The 25,193-nt window shown below is 27.7% G+C and overlaps 2 protein-coding genes across 2 annotated transcripts; both read right to left on the reverse strand.

Annotated features, from left to right (window-relative positions):
- Window positions 1-240: 240 nt before the first annotated feature.
- On the reverse strand, window positions 241-1,813 carry LOC112802831 (CEN-like protein 1). The gene is made up of 4 exons (XM_025846189.2): window positions 1,499-1,813; window positions 1,356-1,417; window positions 1,208-1,248; window positions 241-931 (listed from the first exon to the last, which is right to left on the reverse strand). The coding sequence occupies exons 1-4, from the start codon at window positions 1,697-1,699 to the stop codon at window positions 711-713; spliced, it is 525 nt and encodes a 174-aa protein (XP_025701974.1). The 5' UTR covers window positions 1,700-1,813; the 3' UTR covers window positions 241-710.
- Window positions 1,814-16,186: 14,373 nt separating this feature from the next.
- Window positions 16,187-17,885, reverse strand: LOC112802832 (heat stress transcription factor B-2a). Its single transcript, XM_025846190.3, has 2 exons — window positions 17,356-17,885; window positions 16,187-17,261 (listed from the first exon to the last, which is right to left on the reverse strand). The coding sequence occupies exons 1-2, from the start codon at window positions 17,614-17,616 to the stop codon at window positions 16,413-16,415; spliced, it is 1,110 nt and encodes a 369-aa protein (XP_025701975.1). The 5' UTR covers window positions 17,617-17,885; the 3' UTR covers window positions 16,187-16,412.
- Window positions 17,886-25,193: the final 7,308 nt, after the last annotated feature.

Below are 25,193 nucleotides of genomic sequence, written 5' to 3' on the forward strand. Positions count from 1 at the left end.
GTTTTTGATTAGAAGAAGGTGTGATTAGGTCAAAGTAAAATTTGATAAAAATGTAGATTTAGGATAAAAATAAAATTAGATGATTAGTGAGCTTAAAATACTATCTTTTGTTTACGTTATTTATATCTTTTATTGTTCACCTAACAAAATTAATTTTCAAATAACGTAGACATACGACGTGCATGTGGTAGTAGCAACACTCGTATCATTGCACAACACGCATAAACTAGACAAGCCATATATATAAAGCTTTGTTATTATAGTGCGTGTCCTTTAACTTTCTATCACAAATCATAAAATTCTTAAAAGGAACAACATCTTCAATTTGGTCCTTAACTTCTCACAACAACCTAATAGGTAACATAGCACACCAAGTCAAGTAAACTAAAGTACATCAAGAATATCCCTACTAGAATATCTCCTATCTTCCAAAACCCACCAATTATTGTGCACTCCAAACAACAAAAAAAAGAAAGAAAAATGTTTCAATTCATCAAACACCTATCCCCTTATTCTACCATACAATGTTTCTTCCATTTTAAAATATTTGCAACTTTAAAAAGTAACGAATATCTTAGAATATAAGAAGTAATAATAACTGACCAGGTAACGACGACACAATTAGATAATAACATGATTTATTCAACGTGCATTGCTATATATGCACCACCTTAAGTAGATTGTTGTTGAGTCGGAATGGAAGGAATGAATCACCTTCTCCTAGCAGCAGTTTCTCTTTGAGCATTGAAGTAAACAGCAGCAACAGGTAGGCCAAGGCCATTTTCCTGAGAGAAGATTCTTGTGTTGAATTGTTCTCTCGAAGCCGGGGGACTCACTGTTTGTCTCCCTCTATGCTGCTTCAACAATATGAACACATATCTGTGTATTCCTATCACTGGCCTTGGACTCTCATACTCCACTATCTCTCTCCCTTTATAATTCATTCACATACATCAAAGTTAACAACATGTAATAAGATATGTGTATATACATTGTTACATTAATAAATATACGTAAAAATTCACATGCAATTATTTTCATGTAAAATTAATAATTAAAAATTAATCAAATATGCTAAATTATCTAAAGATGCTTAAATATTGAATTTTCATAAAAACAATTATACGCGACTCTCATATCTAATTAAAGAAAAAGTCTTGCACAAGAATCAATCGTGACAAAATAGAAAGTTATTAGAGGAACTAACCAAAAGATGCATCAGTGGTGCCAGGAATATCTACAACCATCCTGGAAAATTGGAACCAGTTAAGTTCATTAGAGAGAATTATCAGTTTATCTAAAAGAAATAATAAATAACATATCAATGAATATGATTGTTTGTACAAACTACAAACCAGTGAAGATGTTCCCTCAAGTATGGATCACTAGGACTTGGAGCATCTGGGTCTGTCATAATCTACCAAACAAAATACCAAGTATCAACATGAAAATTAGAATAAGAATAGCAAGCTAAGTAATAATTAATTAATTGAATTACCAAGGTATAAGCATCCCTTAAGTCATGACCACCAATCTCAACTCTAGGCTTGGGCACAAGGGTTGAAGGCATAAGCTCATGACCATTAGCAACTTGCTTAGTGGAATAAATCACATTCATTCTCACACTTGGGTTGAATACATCAACCACATCTCCTATCACTCTTCCCACAGCAAGTGGTTCCATCATATTCCTAGACATTATTATTGAGAAACAAGAGAACCACAAATATAAATATAATGTGAATACCTTGGAAACCAAATCCTCAATGCATATATATAGCCAGATAAAGCACAAAGAAAGATTCCATGGAACAAAGATCTAAGGGCTTTTCTATTTAAGGAAAGGACATGTGTTTTTTAGGTATGTAATTTCTGTTCTTTCTTACACGCACGCTAGCTTAGCCAGAATGGTTCATGTTCATCTCCTACATATTTGTTTGTCTTAATTGATGAGTTTTATTATTAATTAATAATTTAATATGCTTCATTAACGGCAGAATCTAGAACATGTCTTTGGATTATTGGCTACAAGGGAATGAAGAATATATACAATTTTCCAATTCCCACTATTAATATATGATATCTTTGGCGAATTGGAATTCACCTTTTTTATAATAAGGTGCTGAGTTTCATGCACATGGTTTTCTCATATCAATGAAAAAGAAATCTTATCAAGTAGTACTATTGTCGTATTAGGACAAAGATCTATTTAATCCATCATAAACACATAAGAGACCAGATAATAGAGATCTAATTTGATTTTAAAACTAATAACACTTTATTTTAAAACCCCATTTCGCCCTCCAATATAATTAGTAAATAACAAAATAGATAGATATCAATTCTTAACGGATAACTGATAAAAATTGTTACGTATGTCGATTCAATTAAATTTATGTATTTAAATAATTTTTCATGTAAAATTTTTATATTGATAATATATGAAAATTAAATTATACATATTAAGGTTTTAAAAAATTGTATTTATTTTGGTAATTTGAAATTTAAAAGAGAATTATTAAACGATACTATCGAGAACAAAATCTCCCCATAAAGCAAAAAATTATAATCTCCATTATTTTCTAACCCTATTGGCGGCCTAGACCCAAAGAGGCTTGAAAATAAAACACTTGCATACAAATGATACAATTGATTTAGCACATAAGTCAAGTGTGACATTGCTCTAATAATACCATACACCTAACCTTCTTTGATGATCAATAACAATAATTTTAGTACATAAGCATAGTGATGATTAAATCTATGTTAATGATGAATAATTAAGCTATGCCTAGGGATTGAATCTCATATTTTTAATGAAAATGAAATCTAAAATGCTTCCAATAGATTGTACAATATATTTAGTTGATTGATAAGTCAAATGCATGCGTAGAAATTATGCCATATATATGTTCATATGTGACATGTCTAAGACATGGTTTTATTTAGGTTAAAAGTATTATCATACTACTTTCAATTGAAATAAAGACATATGTTATTTATGTAGTACTTAATATAATAAAGTTTCAATGAGTAATAGTTTAAATTACATAATTTTTTCATATTCATAAAAAAAAATCGCAGATTTAAGTCTCTCTATCTTTAATTATATATATAAAATAAAGTTGACATTATATAAGATAATTTACTACTTTATACAAATACAATTATACAAATTTTCCTTGAGATCCCCCATTGAACTATTTTGGGGGGAAAAAAGAAAAAGAATTATTTTTTCTTTGTTTTAACTCCAGCAAATTTTAAATTGTAGTTGGAATAAATTTAATGTGACAAGTTCGTAGAAAGGTTATTTAAGTATGATTTTGGTCTTTAAGATAATAGTTGAAAATTTTTTTCGTTTCCAACCTTTTTTTGCCTATAAAATGGTCCTTAAACTTTAACTTAATTTTAAAATCGTATTTTTTAACCAAATTTACAATTTTTATTTTGAAAATACTCCTGACTTAAAAACAAAAAAAAAGGGAAGAGGAAAGGATATCACGTCCGGGGGGTTGGTTAAGGGAAGGAAAGGGAAGGGAAGGTGGGGAAGGAAAGGGGAAAGGCCATCATCGCTACTCCTCGCCGTCGTCGCTCCTGCTCTTCGCTGTTTCTACTCCTCCTCCTCGCCCTTCTCGTCTCGCCACACCTTGATCTCGCAGCGCCGCAACTTGCGCCCTAACCTCGTCGTTCCTGTTCCTAGCTGTTTCTGCTCCTCCTCCTTGCTCTCGCCATCGTTCTCGTCTCATCGCACCTCGACCTCGCAGCACTGCAACTTGCGCCCTAGGCTCGTCGCGACTCGTCCTCGTCTCGCCGCGACGCATCTGGCCCGCATCCTCATCGTCGTCGAAAAGGTGGTGGTGGTGGTCGTGTTCCTCGCATCCTCCAACAGTGTGTCATGTGTGAAATCTGTAACAAGGGTTTCCAGAGGAATTTTTAGTAATTATATTTATAGATTTTTGATTCTTGAAATTGAAGCTGAATTTGGGAATTTCTGATTATTGTAATTGCATCTGAGTTTTTTTAATGAAAGAGGAAGAATTTTAGTTCTGAGTTTTGTTAATGATTCTGAGTTTTGACGATGATGATGATAATGATTTTCTTGTTTTTCTGAGTTCTGAGTTTTGGGTTCTTGTTTTTCTGAGTTCTGAGTTTTGATGATGATGATAATCTTTTGAGTTATGAGTTTTGACGAAGATAATGATTTTTTGAATTCTGAATTTTTTTTTGTTCTTCTTCTGCTTCTAGCTGTTTTTGTTGTTGTTATTCTTTTAATTTCATTATCCATTGTTGTTCTTTGCTTTTGCTTATTGTTGTTTTATTGGTGTTGCTACTGCTTTAGCTTCAGTTTCTGATTCAACTTCTGCTTCTGGTTGATTTTAAGAAAGAAGAGAAAAGATATTTTCGTGCGTATGACGATTTTAAAATTAAGTTAAATTTTAGGAACTATTTTATAGATAAAAAAAGTCCAAAACAAAAAAAAAATAGCTATTTTAGAGACCAAAATCATAGTTAACCTTTAGTAGAATATGAGAAAAATTATTGTTTAATTTAAGACGTTAATTAGAGAGGTTAATGAAACATTTTATTTTGGAATCCTCATTATTAGAGCTATAAGAACCCAATAATTGAAGGGAAAAAAGCCAAGTCTAATTCACGATTTTTCTTCTATTGTTAAAGATATCAAATATGCACAGCTTTATTTCCTTAAGAAGAAATAGGAACTATTATCAGTCAACAATGAAAGTAAAAACTTTATATGGAAAGCTCTGTTGTAAATTATTGAATAATAATAATGTATATATAGGAAATTCTTATTCTGTTCCCCACTTCAACAAAAACACTCAGAAGAACACGCAAACAAAGAATAAGAACAAAATGAACAGAAAGAAAATTAAAATAAAATATAAAAAAATCATCTATATATAGCCACTATCAATAGTTTGGAATACTTTGAACATTTTAGTTTCCTAGTAATATTTTCCTTTCATCTATCACATGAAATGAGGCCATCAATGTCTCATTGTACAAAGGATCTCTTATTCTGCTACTCAAACTAGCATCAAGACCAAACTATCTATAGCGCCAAGAGTATTTTATTTAGAAATTTTAAAAGAAAATATTGTAATAAATTTTTTTATCTCATAATTAATATTTGTATCCTAATTTTATTGGACTTTTTCATGAAGAGGAAAAGAAACGCATATGTGGCTATTATTGAAACTGAGAACTCAAAGCTTATCAGCTTTAATGGACTACTACTTACTTAAATATATAATATCTTCTAATAAATTTTCTAATAAGACACTAATAATACATATATTTTGTATATTGGTATATTCTTATAAAATTTGTATCTTATTAAATATATAATGAACACATATACCGTGTTCATGTCTCAAATGAATATAATGTACAATAACCAAATATAATTTTATAGACATTATTTAGACACTAGAAAAAACTCATATATTATTAACAATTAAAATGTTACTCATGTTAATTATTATAGAAAATCAGGTATTAATCCTAAAGCTAAGAAACATATATTAATAATGAGCACGATAATAATCTTTAAATTATATTTCAAGAGCCATGGTAATAAAATTAAAAGCAGATTTTAATTTTTTTTTTATGGTATTCTCTAATTAATAAGTCAATAATTAATTTATTTTTGATCTGAATTTCATTTAAGAATCTATCAATAGCTAATAAATTATTGTATATATAAAACAGAATTTAAATTCCCAATATTTATTTGAACAGATGCATAAGCTGATTACTGGATAAATTTAAGTTGATTAACATATCAGACTTTAATTATCTTAATACTAATCGCATAAAATTTGTGGACAAAGTTAGGGACAGATCTACATTGAGGCTTGTGGGGACAAGTGTCCTCATTGAGTTTTATAAAATTTTTAAGTAGTATATAGTATTAAATTTTGATTGTCTCCACTATATAAATAATTTTGACCTTATTTTTCACAATTTAATGTTATTAAAAAATATTTAATTAAATTTAATTTTATAAATATATAAAATTTTATTTTAACTATTTAATAAAAAAATAATTAAATAAATAATAATAAAAGAAAGAGAAGTTCCTAATCTTAATTATTCCCAAAATCAATTTTTTCTTAATTATTCCCAAAATCAATTTTTTCGCTGCTATCTTTCTTTACTTTCTTTCTTCCAGTTTTCTATTTTTCTATTTTTTCTCTTTTATTTTTTAATTTTTTTATTTAATTAAAAGTTTATTTTATCCTTTTGTAATTTTTATTTTATTAAATTATATTACATTTGTTTTGTAATTATACTATTGTATAATATTTTTATTTTTTATTAATGGTTATTGTATGTACAATAAAATTTTATTAATATTTTTTTTAATAATTAGTTTGCCAAGAGTCTTTTATATTCATATTATACTTTTAATTTTTTTTGTGAAATTATAAAAATGAGGGTAAATGATTTTTTTGTCCTAATATTTGTGTTTTTTTATATTTTTAATTTTTAATTTTATTTATTTTTTTAATGTTTTTTATTCATTTAATTTTATTCTTAACATTTTTAATTTGTATCAAAATTATTTCTATAAATTTTCAACTTATTACTAATATTTTATATAAGTTAATGTTTAGGGATAATTTTGACACAAATTAAAAATATTAAGAACAAAATTAAATGTAACTAAACGTTAGGTATAAAAAAACTGCAAATATCAAAAACAAAAAATACATTTTATCCTAAAATTATTATTTTTATTATATATAATTTATCCCACCAACAAAATTTTTTGCATCGTCATAAACAAAGTGGAGTTCTTAGATTGAAATTGAACTGATTGGATATGGGTGGTAATGTTATAGTCGGCAAAGTGATAGCATGCATGGCAGCCTTTTTGTCGTTGGAGGTCTCTTCTCACTTGGCTTTATTGGCGCACTAAAAGAACGATCTTAATTTGATGTGAATACACGATGTTGAATTATGTGTTGATGTAAAATATTTAAATTCGAATATTTATACGTGTTATATAGTTAATTCAACTAAAAAATATTCATCAATTCGGTTAAATTAAAATAAACAAAGAAAATTAATAACTCTTTCTAAAATTCAAATTTTATTAATTAAACTAGAGCAGCATAATGCGTATCAATATTTAAATTTTTGTGTTTACGTGACGACAACAACTATATAGTTTTCAATAATTTTTCATAGTGTATGTATAATTGATTCAGAAAAGTGAATATAATGCATGGAATGGAATTGGCCTCTCCATACTTGACACGTAGTTTCACTTTTGTCTCCATAAAAAGGTGTATGTTGGAAATGCTATTCTTGTGTTAGCATGTAAGTCTAACATCTTATGTATGTTTAATACTTTAATTAGATACTTTCACTACAAAAATTGATGTAACACAACAATTTTGCTAAATTAAACGTTGTATGGTAACATTATATGCATTTGTCTCATATTCTCGTTGACTGCATGCCTTGGTGTGGCAGTATATCAAATTGTCAATTCTCCCATCAATTATTGTCCGACGTACAAAAATAAAATAATTTATAATAATGTGTTAATTAGTATATTAATAACACTTAAAGAAACTCTATAAATTTTATGTGAATCTAATTTATAATAATAGTGAAAATATGGATAATTTGGTTTTATCTTTATATATTGTTCTTGTTTGTAGAATAGATATAGAACGTCTGTCGGGCTATCTCTTCATAAGGTTGCACTACTTAATTCGTCAATTTCGAATTTTTTCTTTTAACTCGCAGAAGTATGGATAATGAAGGGAGAAAATGGGAGGAGTGTACCTGCAAAGACATTCTAATGCTTAAATCAATATGAGATTTAAGTAAGAAAAATATGAAAAAGATATTTTTACCTTATTTTTATAAGATCGATTTTCTATCAATAACGATTTTTTTCAACGTCTGTCTTGGTGAAGATCAATAACATATCCGATCATTATGTTGCCTTTTACTCAGCGATTTTAGTTCATAACGTCGATTTAGCCGAGTTATTACTCATGAAGACAGTATTTATAACATATATTGCCGAATTATAATAACGATATATGACGCGTAATGCCGAACTTCATAGACGTACGGCCGTATCACATATATATTGGATTTAATTTTTTAATTCTTTGATTTTTTTTTTCTATGCCGCCTTATGCGTGCAAAAACAATAATTGTGATTTATGAAAGTCACTAGCCCATGGGTGTTATTATTATATTGTTACATTATATTTTGTAGAATAAAATATGTCCAATAATGTTGATTACAAATTTTTGTTTTAGCTAAAACTAATTTGTTTTTATTTTGGTTTTTTAGACTGTGTTTATTTATAGAGATAAAACATTGAGATAAAAATATAAAAAAACAAAATTATATTTAATATAGGAGATATGAATAGAGATAATGTATTTAACGATACTTAATTAATATATTTTGTACTTATCTTAATATAAATAATACGAAAACATTAATAAAAAATATAATATTTTATTTTTTATTTTTTCTTTTATTATTTTTGTTAATTTTTATAATTATATTTTTTATTATTATATTTTTTTTCAACCTTTTAAAATAAAAAAAATAAAAATAAATTATATTTTTATAATTTATTTAATTTATTTTAATTTATTACTAAATAAAATATAAAAATATAAAATTTTATATTTCTATTTTTTATATCTTATTCTTATGTTTCTAAAAAATAAACGCAGTCTTAGCTTTTTTTTCTTAAATTCTATGCTTTATTCTCTCTAGTGAAAACATGTATTAATGCGAAATTATTATATTCTTTCCCATGTGGTAATGTTAATGGATGATGATCTCAGGGCTCAGCCTCTGTAGACTAGACATGTAAAATGTCCTTGTCAGCATCAGAAAGTTCCCGAAATTTATATGATAATATATATGAGAAAGAAAAATCAATAATGATGATAATTAAACAACTTCACTTAAACTTAAAAGAAATATAAAACTTAAAAAAAATTATTAGATAAATTAAAATTCAATTTTAATTTATTTATTAGTTAAAAATAACAATACAAGTTGATAAATATAAATACTCTTAGGAAATATATTAGTCGTAAAGTTTGACTATATTCAAAAATTAAAAGTTAATTATTTGGTTAAAAAATTTAACTTAAGGCTATCAACTTATAACTAATAAATATGCAAGTTGATAATATTACAATTTATCGTGTTTGTAATATAATTTTACTATCTATAAATTAATATAAATATATGAATTAATTTAATTTAACATGAAAAAATTGTAAGATTTTTTTATCTGTATTGTGTCTTTATATTAATTTTGTGTATTAAGTAATTAGTCACTTTTTTATTAGAAAAGATTGATTTTATCTTTTTTATATTTTTTTTTGTATTTGTGTTAATTGATGAATATTTATACTATTTGATTTGGTATTTTGGATATTAGAATTTAGTTTTAGATGGAATATCAGATATTACTATTTTATATCTGTATGTTAGAAATTTGATTTAGATAAAATGATTATTCGTTTAAAATATCTTTAAAAAGAATTTGGTTAAGGTAGATGGGATAGCATTATTAACTATTATTTTGTATCTCGTTAAGAAATCGACTAAAATAGAGTACTCTAATTTTATAACTTTATTATGTTTTTTTAGTAAAATATTTAATGTAATTTTGTACCTCCTTTCTCAGCCTTTGTTTCCTAATAATATATATATTATTTATTAATTTTCTAGATATATATATATAATGTGTCCTTGGTGACTCTGTGCTAAGTGGTTCATCAATAAATTTTGAAAAAATAATCATACCAATAATTTTATTTATTGGATAACCTGTTTTAACTTTATTCGTTTAGGTTGTTTGAATTTGTAGAATAAGATGAAATAGAAGGAGAAGAAATAAATGTATCTTAGTTGATTCCTTTTTTTTTTTTTTTTTTGTCATGATCGATTCCTCTGTTTGGAACTTTGGATTGAATTAAAAGCTAAATGGAGTATATTGTATATAATGGAAAGTCTCTCTTTAGCATGTGGGCCTAGTGGCCCAACTGGAAGATTTTGATACATTCACAATCTTAAAGAGGAAAATGTAGAAGCCCACTTATGTAACCAGAAAAGAGTAGTATAAAAAAAAATTTCAAATTAGGGGTGTTGTATAGAAGGTAGGATAAAGTCATATTTATCTTGTCTCGGATTCGTTCCTAAATAATAATCGAGTATATTTTTGAAACTTTTATTTAATTCCACACCCGATGAAATTATATTATTTTTTAGTCATACTAACAACCGGTCTGAACAGGTGAAGTCCGAGTCTTAATATACTTTATTTCAAAAAATTATGATACACTTATTTATAAAAAAGAAAAAAATATATTTATTAGCGAAAACTTGATATTCATATTTAAATTTGAATTTATCCATAAATTTTAATTTCATATTTTTTTAACTATTTTCTAATTCAACAATTGTGATTAAAAACAAAACAATAAGCTTATAATTAATATAACATAATATTAAAATTAATTTAAAGTATATATACTTTTTTAGTTCTTTTAAGATATACATAAAGTCGAGTAAAGTCGGATTTATCTTGACTTGAATCCAATTTTAAATAATAACCGATCTATTTTTGAGATCTTTATTCGATATTAAACCTAATAAAATCGCACCGAATTAATATTAAAAATATAGTCCGGACCATATTTTTGAACCGGACTGAATCATGTACATAACACCGACATTCAAAACGAAGGCTTTGCTTAACATGTATGTAGATATATATACATGTGAAAAATAAGTTATTAATGGAAGTTTTGAATTTTTTTTAATAGATACATAATATATACCTACAAAATTTTGAATTTTATCACTTTTCTATGAAATTTTTTCCTTTAATAATTTCAACATCTATCTTAAAGAAACTTCTAAAGCTACATTACCTTTAAATGTAATATGGCACTCTCTAGTATGAACGCTATAGGTTAGAATAGAATTGTTTTTGAAAACAGGTTTAAAGAATCTAACTAATTATGGTAATGAATAAAGTCACACATGATAATTCATCATAGAGCATAGGTTTAGTTGGTATATACTGTGCTACAAATTCCTTAGTCTTCAACTCTAAGAAAATTATACGTGCCTATCAGCTTATTTCATATTAAATGCATTGGTCACTATTAAATATATTAATAGTTCTTTTTTTAATAGACAAACGACAAGGAGTCACATGTGCGCCACCATACAGAAACAAAATGCCAATATTTTTGACATTTTTCAAAAGCACGCAAGCTACGCATCCCTATATAACTTAAAAAAGTATTTTATTGATGAAAAATATAATTGCATGATTTTTATAATGATTTTAATAAACAAGTTAATATAACATTTCATGATTTCAATCAATTACTTTTATGTATAATATTTAAATTTTTGTATAATCAATATTTTCCAGTTTTTTGAAATTCAGAAAATAAAAGTTATAGAAACATAAATCGTGATATATAAAAATAATATTCATTTGAACATATTAATATTAATGAGTTTGAAAAAAATTCAGATAGTAACAGGTTATTATTTAGTATATATATGAAAGAGAAGTAAGCATATTTTGGAATAATCTTAGATAATACCACATTAAATAGGACATGACAATAGACTAATTAAGGGTGCGTTTGGTAAATTACATTTAGTTTAAAAAGTTGTAATAGTTATATTTGTTCAAACAAAATAAAAATAATTTTTATTAATAAGCACAGGTGGCAACAGTAGTATTTGATAAAATTGTTTTTAAAATTTAAAATAATTTTAATAGAGATAAAAGTAATAGAAAATAGTAAAAAAAATAAATTTAAATATTAATTTATATATATAAGACTTTTTATTTTAAAAATAAACAAATCACCTTTAAAAAATATAGATATTTTAAAAATACCCAAATTATTTTTAAAATCTATAAATACAAATAATTTTTTAAATAAATATTTTAATTACGAATATACGTTAATATAACCAAACTTATCTCGTTTACGTGAGAGTAAAAAACGTTTATATAGTAAACGATATAGAATAAGACAAAAATTATCCCTTATAAAATGATTAGAAAATTGTTGGTATTTCCCATAAACCTCTCAATTCTTCTTTCTTTTGTGTTTTCCTTTGAAAAAATTAGCAAAAATATTTAGTGGCAGTAGTTTTTTTGTTGTGATGGTATATTCTAATTGTCAGATGAGAAACAGTGACAGCGGGGTTATATTTGAGTGGGAGAATCTTGCGTCATTCTGAACTCGAAGAACAAATTCGTTGTTCGAGTTAAAGAGTATGATATTGACGCATGTCGGTGGTGGTGAGAGAAAAGAGGTTGGTAAAATTGAGTATAGGATGCTAGCACTGATGGAGAATGGTGTATTTTATATTCGTCTATTCTGCCTCGATGGCGACGAGCATGTGCACCTAACGATTGACGTGCACGGCAGAATTATAGTTGAACAAGTGATGGAGCTTTTTGTGAAGGTTCGTGATGTTGGTGGTGGTGGTGGTACTGGTGGCTCGAATTTTGTACCAAATGACCATCTGCTCGCACCACGACCGTTGCACTATGCTAGTCCAGTGCAGGATATGGACGTTGATGATGAAGAATCTGACGAAGAATATGTTGCCGATAGCCACGAAAGTGATTCCTCTGACGATGATGACGACGATGAATTCATACCTGAGACTCCTATTGGTGGATCAGTTCGATACCTTTTGTCTGTCCCGCGTCTAATTCCAAAGTTATCATCTGTACCAAGCCACTACTATATATTGGATTTGAACGCGATGCACGAGAAAACTCTGACGATTACAATACCGATGGTGGTGTGGAGTTTTGGGTTGGTCACAAATTCAGGAGCAGAGAGGTAGTGTTGCACGGCGTGAAGAATTACAACATTTGGAGAAGTGTCGAGTATCGAGTAATCGAGTCGGATCGGTTAAAGTACCACGTACGTTGTCGGTAATTTATGGAAAACTATCCTTGGAGTCTCTTATCTCTCTCCGACAGAATTTGAGATATTGGTGAGTAGTGTTACTGTATTTTAATTTGTTGTCTTCTTAGTCGTTCTTATTTTGGTTAAATTTTTATTCGACTGTATTTAAAATGGTTAGGGAGATGCGTAAATTTGGCGGATCACACGCATGTCTGGTCTATATCACGGGATCACCGATAGTTGGACAGTGACCTCATATGCATAATCATTCCGTCACTCATACAGTCCAGTCCATCAGTGATCATTCATGTTCTACATAGTACAATGAGACAGAACTTTCACTTCAAACCGTTGTACACGAAGGTTTGGATGGCAAAACAAAAGACAATTACACAGATATATGGTGATTGGGAGGAGTTGTACAATAAGGTGCCACGATTGCTTCAAGCGTTGCAGACTTGTCTCCCTGACACTGTATGTGACATCAGTGCGATGTCATATTATGATGGCCACTTGATGGTGCGTGCCTGCGGTCTGTCCCAAAGTCATGTCATCTTGATGCTAAATGACTCCTTTCTTTGGGTACTTTGCTGCAGATCGTGTGGGGATTTAACCTAAGAGTTCCTCCACGTACTCTCATGTCAATCGTTGATACCAAGTCTGAAATTATACTTATTTCGTTTACATTGTAAATAAGATAAATCATTTAATAAAAATTCGTAAATACCTTTAAATTAACGTTTATTCGTAATTAAAATATTTATTTTATTTATTAAAAAAACAAATATTTTTTTACCAAATATGAAATAAGATATTTATACTTCTAAACAGTAGGAACACTTCTCCCGTAAAACTCTATCAAACTCACCTTAAATAATAGTGTGAGGATAACACTCTCAAAAAGTAAATATATAGTTATAAATGATTTAGAATAAAAGGAGTTATTTAGATAAAAACGTCTAAAACGTCTTTTTTTAAAGATATTTTTCGATAATTAAAATTTAACATATATAATAAATTAAACCGTATTATTTTTGTCAAAATTAGACTAGATAAATTAATTTGATCGAAAAAATAGTGAATCAAATCTCGAATTAGTCTAAATTGATATTAGTTTTTATAAAAAATGACTACAATATCTTTATTATAAAAAAATGATTAAAATACCCCTATTATATATTAATTTTAAAAATCTTAAATTTTAGCCTTTTACTTGGTTAAGATTTAGAGTTTTCAATATATATATATAATATGAGTATTTTAGTTATTTTTTATAATAGAGATATTGTAGTTATTTTTTATAAAAAGAAATTAATTTAGACCAATTCAAAATTTAATTTATTGATTTCTCGGCTAAATTAATATGTTCGGTCTAATTTTAATAAAAATAATACAGTTTAGTCGATTATATCATTATATGTATGAAATTTTAATTATTAAAAATATCTTTAAAAAATTATTTTTAACATATTTATGCGAGTAAATCTCTAAAATAAAAACTTGCAAGTATTTATTATGCATGGATGACTGATGAGGAGGGGAAAAATACGCTAATCCGCTGGAAGATTATTATAAGAGTAATCAACTTTAACATTAATAAGATTTGATGATTTGATGTTATATGGTTATTTATTTTTGGAATGAAATAAGGGAAAAGATATGCAAGACACTTGAATGCATGGATTATCTTAGTTTAATAGTGTGAAAAAGTTAGTAGTAGCAAATTAAATAAAAGTTTAGCACTTAAAGTAAACATCTAAATAAAGCCTAAACGATGAAACTAGCATTCGCATGAGATAATGAAATTAAGCAAAGTGTTAACTACGTGGTGATTAATTAAATAGTTAGTGTAAAAGATAGATAGAACATGCAATGGAATAAGTCAATTGAACGGGACATGTGAGAATTATTTAGGTTCAACAAATGCAGCTGAGCGTGATAGGTAATTCTCACACGCCATCTATTCGAAATTCCAAAAGCTTCGGTAATTGACGGAACGAAAGGGAGGTTACCTTTCTTCTAGAGAAGCCTTTGAGCCTCTGATGAGTATGTATATGGCTGATAACGATGTCCATACTTCTATTCAAAAAGATCTACAGCCTAGACTAGACGGTGTGTATAATATAAAGAAAAAGTGCTCTAGTGCTATTTGAAAATTTTATTCTTAATATTATATTAATATTAGTGTTGTGAAGCTTTGAGAAGCCCATAAAGTTGCACTTTTATTATGCTTCTGTGACCATAACATCAACACCTGCTTTCTTCCCTTCAATCATTCAACATCCTTGCCCATATTTGGAAAAGTAGACCACTTTTTTTCTTCTTCTTTGAATTGTGGAAGAAACTTGAATGGAGTGATTAATGTATGGTTCGTTATACATACTTGGTCAGTGATCATATCAATTTATGAGAAATGCAATTATTTAATATAGTTGCTAATTGAACTTTAATAAAGAGAGGATAAACGTCAAGCTATGGATTAATGAGTCCAGTACTATATTGTTGCCTTCCAAATTTGACTAGCGTAATGGAAAAAAAGCAGCAACTGCATTGTTAGACCCGTTTTTGCTAGTTCATTTTGCTTATTACTACTTACTAACCTTATCTTCACAATAAGCAATAACAAAAAGGAAAATTTGTGCCCTTTTTCCTTTCTGTCCGCCACTTAATCTCCTTTTAATCACCAGAATATTTTTTCTTTTTTTTTTTTTTCCTTTTCACCCTCCTTTAATTTCGTATCTCATTTTGCCCTCATTCACTGGTTCGTTTTTTTAACGGTTGATCCTTTTGGAGTTGAATTTACCGCTGAATTAAATTAGCACATAATTAATTACTACCTTCAATTTTCTGACTTTTTAAATTAATTTTGATACTTCCATCATACACCAAAAAACATTCTATGCGTATCCGTGAAAACTGAAAAGATAAGACTTATTTTACCTATGCGGAACACACAAAATTTACTAAATAGAAACATTTCACTACTTACTACCACTCTACCACTACAATATATCCACATGGTTTTTTATTTTTTGTCAGCATATTGACAACTTCACATTGATTATGAATCACCAAGTTTGACAGCCACAAGTAAAATTCTCACCAACAGAGGTAAATCTACAGCCCAAGTTCCAATTAAAATATATAATGCCAAAAAAAAAATTGAAAAAAAAATAAAATAGAAACTAAAGAAAAAGGGTACAAAAGAAAAGGACGAGACGTATTGTTTTCTTCTGAGAAGTGAGAACAGTGAGACGGACTTTTTATGCGTCCCCCTGAGAAACTTCTCGGAATCGGTCCCATACGGTTAAACGACGCACGTGACCGATTCGTCACGTGCGCCTCCGCGTGCACGGACTCTGATTCTCTGCACCACCGTGTATCTAAATCTAACATGCTCCCTACAGCTTGCACACTGCCACTTGTCAATTGCAAACTCTTTGATTCGCTCTGTGGCACTGATTCAGCCATGGGGTCTCCTGATTACTACTATTATCGCGATGGTTCTGGCAATCTAACGGCTCCGATTTCACGTCCGCATAACCAGGCTGATGAAGGCGCAACAGCGTATCCTCCTCCCGTTCTCTTCCACCAGCACTACCACCTCCTCCTCCTCCTCCTCCTCCTTCACCACCACCACCACCACCACCTTCTCTCGCACGCTTTGCTCCAATTGCCACGCCAAAGAGCTTCGGATTCATCTCCTCCACCATCATCGCCGTCGCCGTTTCCGTCCACGGTTCCCCGCTCGAACTCCTTTTCACCGGCATCAAATCTAGCGGCCTCACTGCCGTGAAAGCGGAATCTCTGCTTCCTTGGGCGCTTCCATCGATTTGGTTGCTGTTGCTGTTGTTTGTGGTGGTAGTTGTGGCGGCGTTGGTGGTGGCGTAATTCGACATCAGGGAGAAGATGTTGTTGCAAAGCGATCTCATCTCGGCGAGCTCCTTCGTGAGCTGCACGTTCTCCTTCCGTAGCCTCTCGTTTTCGTCGAGGAGCTCCGCCGGGGCTCGCGACGGCGAAGAGCTCGACGATATCACCTGCTCGTCGCCGGAGTTAGACGGTGATATTATCGGCATCGCCGTGGGTATAGCGGTCAACGGCATCGGAGAAGGAACCGCGACGGTGGCGGTGGCAATCCCGGCAGCCGTGGGAGACGGCGACGGTGAGGGCGTGGAGATCTTCCGGCGCTGAATCTCGCAGAGGAGGCGCTTCTCTCCCCGGCGGAAACAGTCGTTGGAGAATTCCCACCGATCAGGTACAACTTTTCTAAATCCCTGCACACAAACATGAAATTCAAGAAGATTTAGGAAATAAAATAACAATAACAGGAATCTTTAAAAGAAAGAAAAGAAAGGAGTAAAAGATTACATAGGTGTTGAGCTGGCGAACAAAGCTAGAGAAATTGTTGTGCTTGAAATACTTAGGGAGAAGGTCTCTGGCGAAGACGGTAGGATTCCAGACGATGAAGGTGGATCCGTCGTCGTTCCAGGAGATGACGTCATCAATGGACTGGTCCTCAACGAGCTGGTAGGTCTTAGTTAGAAAGGGAGTCGGAATGGATCTCTGAGACTCACCGCCGGTAGCGGGGGAGTCGGAGGTGTCCACCGGCGTGGGTGGAGGCGGAGTCATGGAGGAGTCGGATGAGAGAGAGAGAAAGAGGTGATTCTAGAAGGTTCCGATATGAGGGAATAATAATAATAAAAGGGGGGAATGAAGGGGAGAGAGAGAAAGATGGAGAGAAGGAAAGGGGGTCAGGGGTGGGAAACAAAAAGGAAGGGGCGAGAAGGTACTGCGTTACGTCTTATGTCGAGAAAGTTCCGTGTGAAAGGATTTGTTTACCGCATTTGTCTCCGAGTGACGTACGTTATGTGAGGGTCTTGCTAACTCTTTTTAACTGCGATCCTTGTAATATGAGTTACACGCCTCTTTTTGCCACCCAAGAAACTTCTACACATTCTTAGCCACCAAATTTATTTAATCCACCTCACTCATCAACTATCACAATAACCATACATACAACGCCATCATTTAATTTCTTTTATAATTCATATACTTTTGGAGAAGTTTCAAGTGTACCCATATGTACTGTTTTAATGATTTTTAATAGTTAATTTTAGTTATAAAAAGTATATATAATATATATAATTAAGATTAAAAATTAAAATTTTTTGGATATATCGATATATTTAAAAAATTTTAATTTAATTTAATTTTAAAACCAATCATATCAATTTTATTACTTATTTTTTGAATTTTAATGTTAAATGTCAATGTTTTTTATTAACATTATTTAGTATACTTAATCAATATTTTATTTTTTATATTATTAAAATTTAAATTTTTAAAATTATAATTTAATACTTAAAATTTAAAATATTTAGATATTAAATATTAATAAATTTTGTTAGTTATGTAATATTTTTTTTTGTTATTGCTTAAAATCGTGATTATTAAAAATAAAAAGAAAAATACATGATCATGATCAGATAAAAGATAATAAAAAACTTCCTCTAAAAACTAAAATAGTTTATATATCCTTGTTCTTGCTCTCATCTTTTAAAATTCTTAGAAATGGAATCTTAGATTAAATCTCAAATTGTAGTTCAACTTAATAGATATTTAGTTTAAATTAAAATTTAATTTTTTTTAATATTTGTAACTGCCTTATGGGTTTTTTATTTTTATTTTTAATAAAACGCTATCTTTCATTAACAATAACTGAATGAAGCCTATAGATAGATTTAAGCCGGTAAGCTCGTCCATCTGATCGATCACAAAGATCTTCAAAAGTACATAGGATATTTTGAGTCCGGTAAAAACAAATTTGCTTTTCAATATCAATTTCTCTAGATAGATAGAAGATAAGGGCAGTTATATGTGTATTTTAATTTAAGTTGGTAAAATTAAAAATTTGAATAAAAATAATTTTTTAAAATTAATTTTGGATAGAAGTGAATTTATATTAACATAATTTATATTTAGTAATTTTATATTAAAATTAATTTTAATAAAATAAATATTATTTAAATAATATTAATTAAAATTATTTTTAAATAAATAAATAAATAATTATTTAAAAAATATAATATTAAATTATAATATTATTTTTTAAATATATTTAATTTTTTATTATTTTTTATATAATATTTTTTATAGTACTCTATTTTAGTATATTATAATTTTTTAATATTATAATAAAAATTAATATTTATTTATGAAATTAAAAATTAATAATTTTTTAAATATTTTTTATAATAAAAATTAATATTTATTTATTAAATTAAAAATAATATATAAAATTAAATAATACATTTTAGTACTTTTTGAAGTATTCTTAATAATTTTATTTTTATTATTATTTTAGATTCTAATTTTTTATTAGTTATATTTTTATTATTATTCATTATTAATTTTTTATTTAATTTATTATTTTTAATAGAAACAATAATATATATTATAAAAAATTAAAATAATAAATAATGAACAAAAATTAAAATAATTATTTTAATACTTTTAGTATTTTTTTATTTAATATTACTTTGGATGATAAAATTTTATTACTTATGATTCTATTGTTATATATGATCAATCTAATATTTATTTTGTCTTTTTTAATAAAATAAATAAAAAAATTAATAAAAAATTAATAAAAAAAATCAAAATATAAAAAAAGTATTAAGAGTGATAAAAAAAATGATGGAGAAAACCAACCACTCTAAACGTACCGTTGATAATTTTTTTTGTTTCAAGTGAACAGGTTGTTGGGATGCAAAATCGCTTCTGCGTTCATAGAAGAAAAATTGCCAAATATTAAAAAACAGCGTTCAAAGAATTTAAACACACTTCTATCCTCTTCATCATGATTGCCAAACATACACTATATCTACAAATTCAATAGCATTTTTATTTATTTTTATTCTTATCTATCCTAAATTCTAAATAGATATTAGAATGCCAAATGGATTTTCTATTTATATTATATATACGTATTTCTGCTTTTTAAGGTAAGTTCCAGATCTTTGTTTTATAAAAAGAGAAATTATAGAATATGAAGCCCCACAATCCCAGACACTCTTACTAAGCAACAGTGATATTTCTCCTCAAAGGCTATGGCGGGAGAGAAAGAGAAGGCTAGCTAGGTTTCTTTTGATTTCACTCCAACTATCTATTCTTAGGATTATAGGACATAATTTTTAAAGAATTTTATATTTATTTTTATATATATATATTACTTATATTTTTAATTTAAAAATAACTAATATAAAGTAAAAAATAAAATTTATGTTTTATACCATAAAAATATAAAAAAAATTATACACAAATAACATAGATATCATTTTTCATGTATTTTTGTTCCACTAGATTACTTTAACCTAAAGCAGCGGGTTTCAGACTTTCAGTTACTATTGGGAAATGAGTGGCAGTGAGCCCTATTCTTGATTAAATATTAATATATAAACTACAAAAAAAAATATATGTAATTCATTTTTAGTTAGTAAATAAATACTAGTTTTTATTTTTATTTTTTTAATTTGAAATTTATAATTTATAATTAAATATTTAGAGTAAAAGACTTATATATAATTTAAAATTTAAAATGAATAAAAAACTTTAAAAAATAGCTGAGATATTGACTGAAAAATATTATTATTTAGCATTATTCATGCAATTTTACTGGATCAAACCAATATTTATTTATGTATGTAATTTGACTGGATCCCATGCACTTAACGATTTTGAGTTTCTATTTAGCTTTAACCTTTTATTAGTTTCTCCTCCCTGCATGTAGCAAGAGATTATCACATTTAATTATTATAAATTTTAATTTTTTATATATAGTACCTATAAGCTACCAGATCAATAGAGCTAATTAGTTTAGTCCATTAACTTAATTCCTGTCTAGGGGAAACTGATCTCATGGAAATGGATCAACTAATTCCTCACTAAACAACACCAAACCTCAAAGATAAAAGCTTCTTCAGGTTCCAAAACTTAACTGTCATCTTATCTAAGTCTAACCATTTCCTTTCAAAGATAGATAAAAGAAAAGAGAAAGAAAAATATTATTTGATGCAAACAGATTCTCTAGAGAATACTAGAAAAAACAAAGCGATTTGGACCTCACAAGTGTCCCTTGCTACTTGAATATTTTAGTTGTGATGCCCCATAATAATAATAATGTGTTAATTTCTTACTTTCATATTATGCTATAACATAATATCACATACACACGTATATATAATACATGATACGCCGCTATTCACACATTGATATAAGCTAGTATTAGTGTTAGTATATTATATATATCTTAATCATGTCAATGACCACAATATATGTTGTAGAGATTGAAGACAGAGTCATAGAAAGATACACACAAAGACCATATTATTCCTTATGAGACCAAAGCAATAATAGTTCCTTTGAATAATAGATAGATATAAATGAATCATTTTCTTATATATATAATTGTTTTGTTTCCAGGGACTACCAAGTATTTCACAACATCCAAATGAATGGGTTCCTTCCTAATTTGTAAATAAATGATATGCTCTATGTCCCTTGGTCCCCCATACCATGGAATCCAAAGTTACTGCATCCACCAATTTAGATTTTAGAGACAACAATGATGATTTTATCTGCTTATCCTATATATGGAAGAATTAAGATGAGAAGCTAACAATAAATAATTATCCAATAAAGGAAAGTGACTGCTATATTATTGTTGTTCTTCTTCAATTTTTTATGGGATAAATAAATGTCATTTATGAAGAAATTAACATAGTTGATTCTTTTGGGCGATGGACATATTTCTAGGGGTAAATGTGTCATTTTGAAGAAATGAACAAAGTTTCCTTTTGGGGACATGTTTGTATTGCGGATATTTGAAATTTATATGCCTTTTAATTTACCGGTTAAAAATTAAAATAATATATATATGCTATGTTTTTTTTTTTTTGAACGAAAGAAAAGCACGTTAGCAAAACAGAGCCATCACTATTCTAAAAAAAAGTAGTTAGCAAAATAGAGTCTAAAATTTACTTATTTAAACTATATACACTCCAAAATTGTTATATTGTCCTAAAACAGAACTGCTACTATAATGTTCTTCCACTTTTTATATAAATCGTGGCATTTATATAAATTTTAGGTTTCACATAAAATCTGGACAAAATTCACAACTTATTTGGCCCAGAAACAAGAATAAATCGTTGTATTCTAATGAGTTTTATGGATTTCAAAAAGCTAACCTAATTCATGATTTAATACAACGATTTGTGGGGGAAGAAGAAGTTGCAGCATAAAACCATGCAAAAAAGGCCACGGTTTATAAGGAGAAGGCGTAAAACCTATATTAATCTCACAATTTAGCCACGAAAGAATACAAAACTTGATATAAGGTAACGATTTAGAATATGGATCAAAATATTTTGGACTACATAAATCGTTAATTTTGTACATGATTTATGGTAAAATCTAAAACTTGTATATATAAAGGCCACAATTTATATAAAAATTGGGAGAACAAAATACCAACGAATTTGTTTATAGGATAATCTAGCAATTTTGGCATAGTTTAAATGAATTCATCCTTACCACACCAGTTAGGAGTTTTTTCGATTTACAAAGAGACTCAAATCTAAAACCTCTAGGTGGAGAGCGATAGACTATGTCATTTGAGCACTCATGCTCCATGAGTGTTTTTTTTTTTTGCGACATATTTATCAGTTAACAACCCAAGTAGGCAAATGGGCCCAATTAAATGGCCCAAATAGGATTCATGGATCATTTGGTTACTTCGTTTAAAATGTGGCAGTCCATAAAACCAGCGCAAAATGGATACATGTTCTCAATTGCCAATTTGCCATGACCCAGAAAAAAAAAAGATGTTCTCAATTGCAAAGACACAAAGATGTTCTCAAAATACAAAAGAAAATAAAAAATAAATAAAAATGGCATGACATACATGATCTAGAGCAGTCATGCAAAGTTGGCGATGAGATGGAAAATTATATATATATATATATATATGTGCATCATCGAATTTAGGTTAGATTTGGAAATTGAAAAGCATTAACCAAGAAGTCACCATCTCCCCGCCATACAGATAAGGTTGAAAACTCGAAACTCTCTCCACCTTATCCACTTTGTACTATAACATACATACAATTATTATCATGTCATATACCCAACATATATCGGTTAAAAAACCAACGACTTTTATTTTTTTTCCCTTTTTATGTCTATCCCAAGACGCCTAAATAATATGAAAATCTAATAACTATCTTTAACTAACTTTACCTAAAGCTTTCATAAAATATCTCACATTATGTCCGTTTAAATAGGTTTATAAATTATTTTTTTTAATTTTTATATTATGAAAAGGTATAATATTAATATTTGGTATAATTTTTAAAATTAAAATATATTTTTAAAAAAAATTATTTTAATGTTTATAGAAAAGTTAAAAAAATGACTTCTCTCATAATAAAATTTTTTTATTATTATTATTCTCTTAAAATAAATATTTTTAAAATTAAAAAATCAAACACAAAATAACTTATTTATAAATTACTTTTAATATAAGTATTTATTATTATTTAACCTATTTTTTTAAAAAAACCTTAATTAAACTATTTATCCAAAGTAGACATATATCTTTAATCCTTGATTAACCTTTTTTGATAGCTTAATCCTTTGCTTAGCATATATAACTTTCTTTAATTTCTTTTGCAAGAGAAAAGACGAGCGACGACATGTACGTGAATGCAAATAACATTGAAATGAACAAAATCGAGTACATCAACTTATTAAGGAGTGGTATGATAGGTTTATTAATAAAGATATAATTATTTATATTTTTTATTAATTTAAAATTTTTTTAAAAAATATCATGACATAAATTAAAATTTTTATAATTAAAATATACAAAATTTAAAGTTATATTTGTTAAACTATAAAATATAAATACAAGATAAATAAAAGATTATGTAAAAAGGTTCAAACAAATTAAAAAAAAACTTTTATTTAAAAAATATGTTAAAAATATAATAATTCATGTATTTTTTATATTAGTTTAAGTTTTTTTTTTTTTTGAAAGTGATATCACGAGCATTTATAATAACTTCAAGTATCTTTTGTATATATCTTGTGAGTAAAGTGCACTACTCAAACATACACATTATTCTAAATATCTTTGTGACCCATAATATTATGTAGCTTTTATAATAATAAAATAATAATAAACACTCAATCCAATTCAACCACAGCAAACTATATATTAAAAAAACGTAAGCTTCAATCTCCGAAAGCTAATGGCAAGGCCACCACTATATCTTAAATGACACGAATTCAATTGAATTAAAAAAGATCATGAAAATTAAGAGCTATCTAGCTAGATAGAGAGACTTTAGACTTGAGTTCACAACTTCACATACAAACTTTGACAGAAAGTCAAGTCGGATTGAAGATAAAAACATGGTAAATGTTACAATACTCTCTTTATATTTGGAGTTTTGAAACTTCTCTATATGATTAATATCGTAATGTGTGTTGGCATAATTTTCTATCAGATATTCTATTAATAGAGCTTTTATTATATATTGATAACATCATCAAACAATTAATGCCAATAAATTATATTTTTTAAAAAAGTTAATATTGAAAAAATTAATACTAATATAAAATTATACTTTTAAATAAAAACCATAAAATAATCATAAAATATTAATCTCCCATCTCTACTTATTAAGCAACGTTTTTTTAATTAGTATTTTATTAGTATTAATTTTTTTATTGAAATAAAATAAAAAAATTATTGTTTCCATAACAATTTTTTATTTTTATCTTTTAAAATTTATTTTGTTTTAGAATTTCATAAACTCATTACAATACGATCTAAATCGTATTGGTATATTTTTATTTTTATTTAATCTAATTTTATTCACATAATTTAAAATTTAAAATTATAAAATTATAAAATTTAAATTTAAATAAATATAATTTAATTAATAACTTAATTTAATTTGATAAAAATAAACGTATTCGTATTATTATACTTATATGATTAATTATATTTATTTGATTTAAAAAAAATAACTATTTAAAATCGTTAATTATAAATTAAAAAAGTAATGTACTCATATTATTTTTAATATGATTACGTTTACAATACTCCTTAATAATTTGGTGAATTAACAGTGTATAAA

The sequence above is a fragment of the Arachis hypogaea genome, chromosome 5 (assembly GCF_003086295.3).
Source record: "Arachis hypogaea cultivar Tifrunner chromosome 5, arahy.Tifrunner.gnm2.J5K5, whole genome shotgun sequence".
NCBI lineage: Eukaryota > Viridiplantae > Streptophyta > Magnoliopsida > Fabales > Fabaceae > Arachis > Arachis hypogaea.

Bases quoted from the DNA above. Each gene is read 5' to 3' on its own strand.
- LOC112802831 (XM_025846189.2), bottom strand. From the start codon at position 1,699: ATGTCTAGGAATATGATGGAACCACTTGCTGTGGGAAGAGTGATAGGA. The intron at 1,418-1,498 runs GTAATTCAATTA...TTTGTTTGGTAG, and splicing joins TAAGGGATGCTTATACCTTG to ATTATGACAGACCCAGATGC. The intron at 932-1,207 runs GTTAGTTCCTCT...TGAATTATAAAG, and splicing joins CACCACTGATGCATCTTTTG to GGAGAGAGATAGTGGAGTAT.
- LOC112802832 (XM_025846190.3), bottom strand. From the start codon at position 17,616: ATGACTCCGCCTCCACCCACGCCGGTGGACACCTCCGACTCCCCCGCT. The intron at 17,262-17,355 runs GTAATCTTTTAC...GTTTGTGTGCAG, and splicing joins TTCGCCAGCTCAACACCTAT to GGATTTAGAAAAGTTGTACC.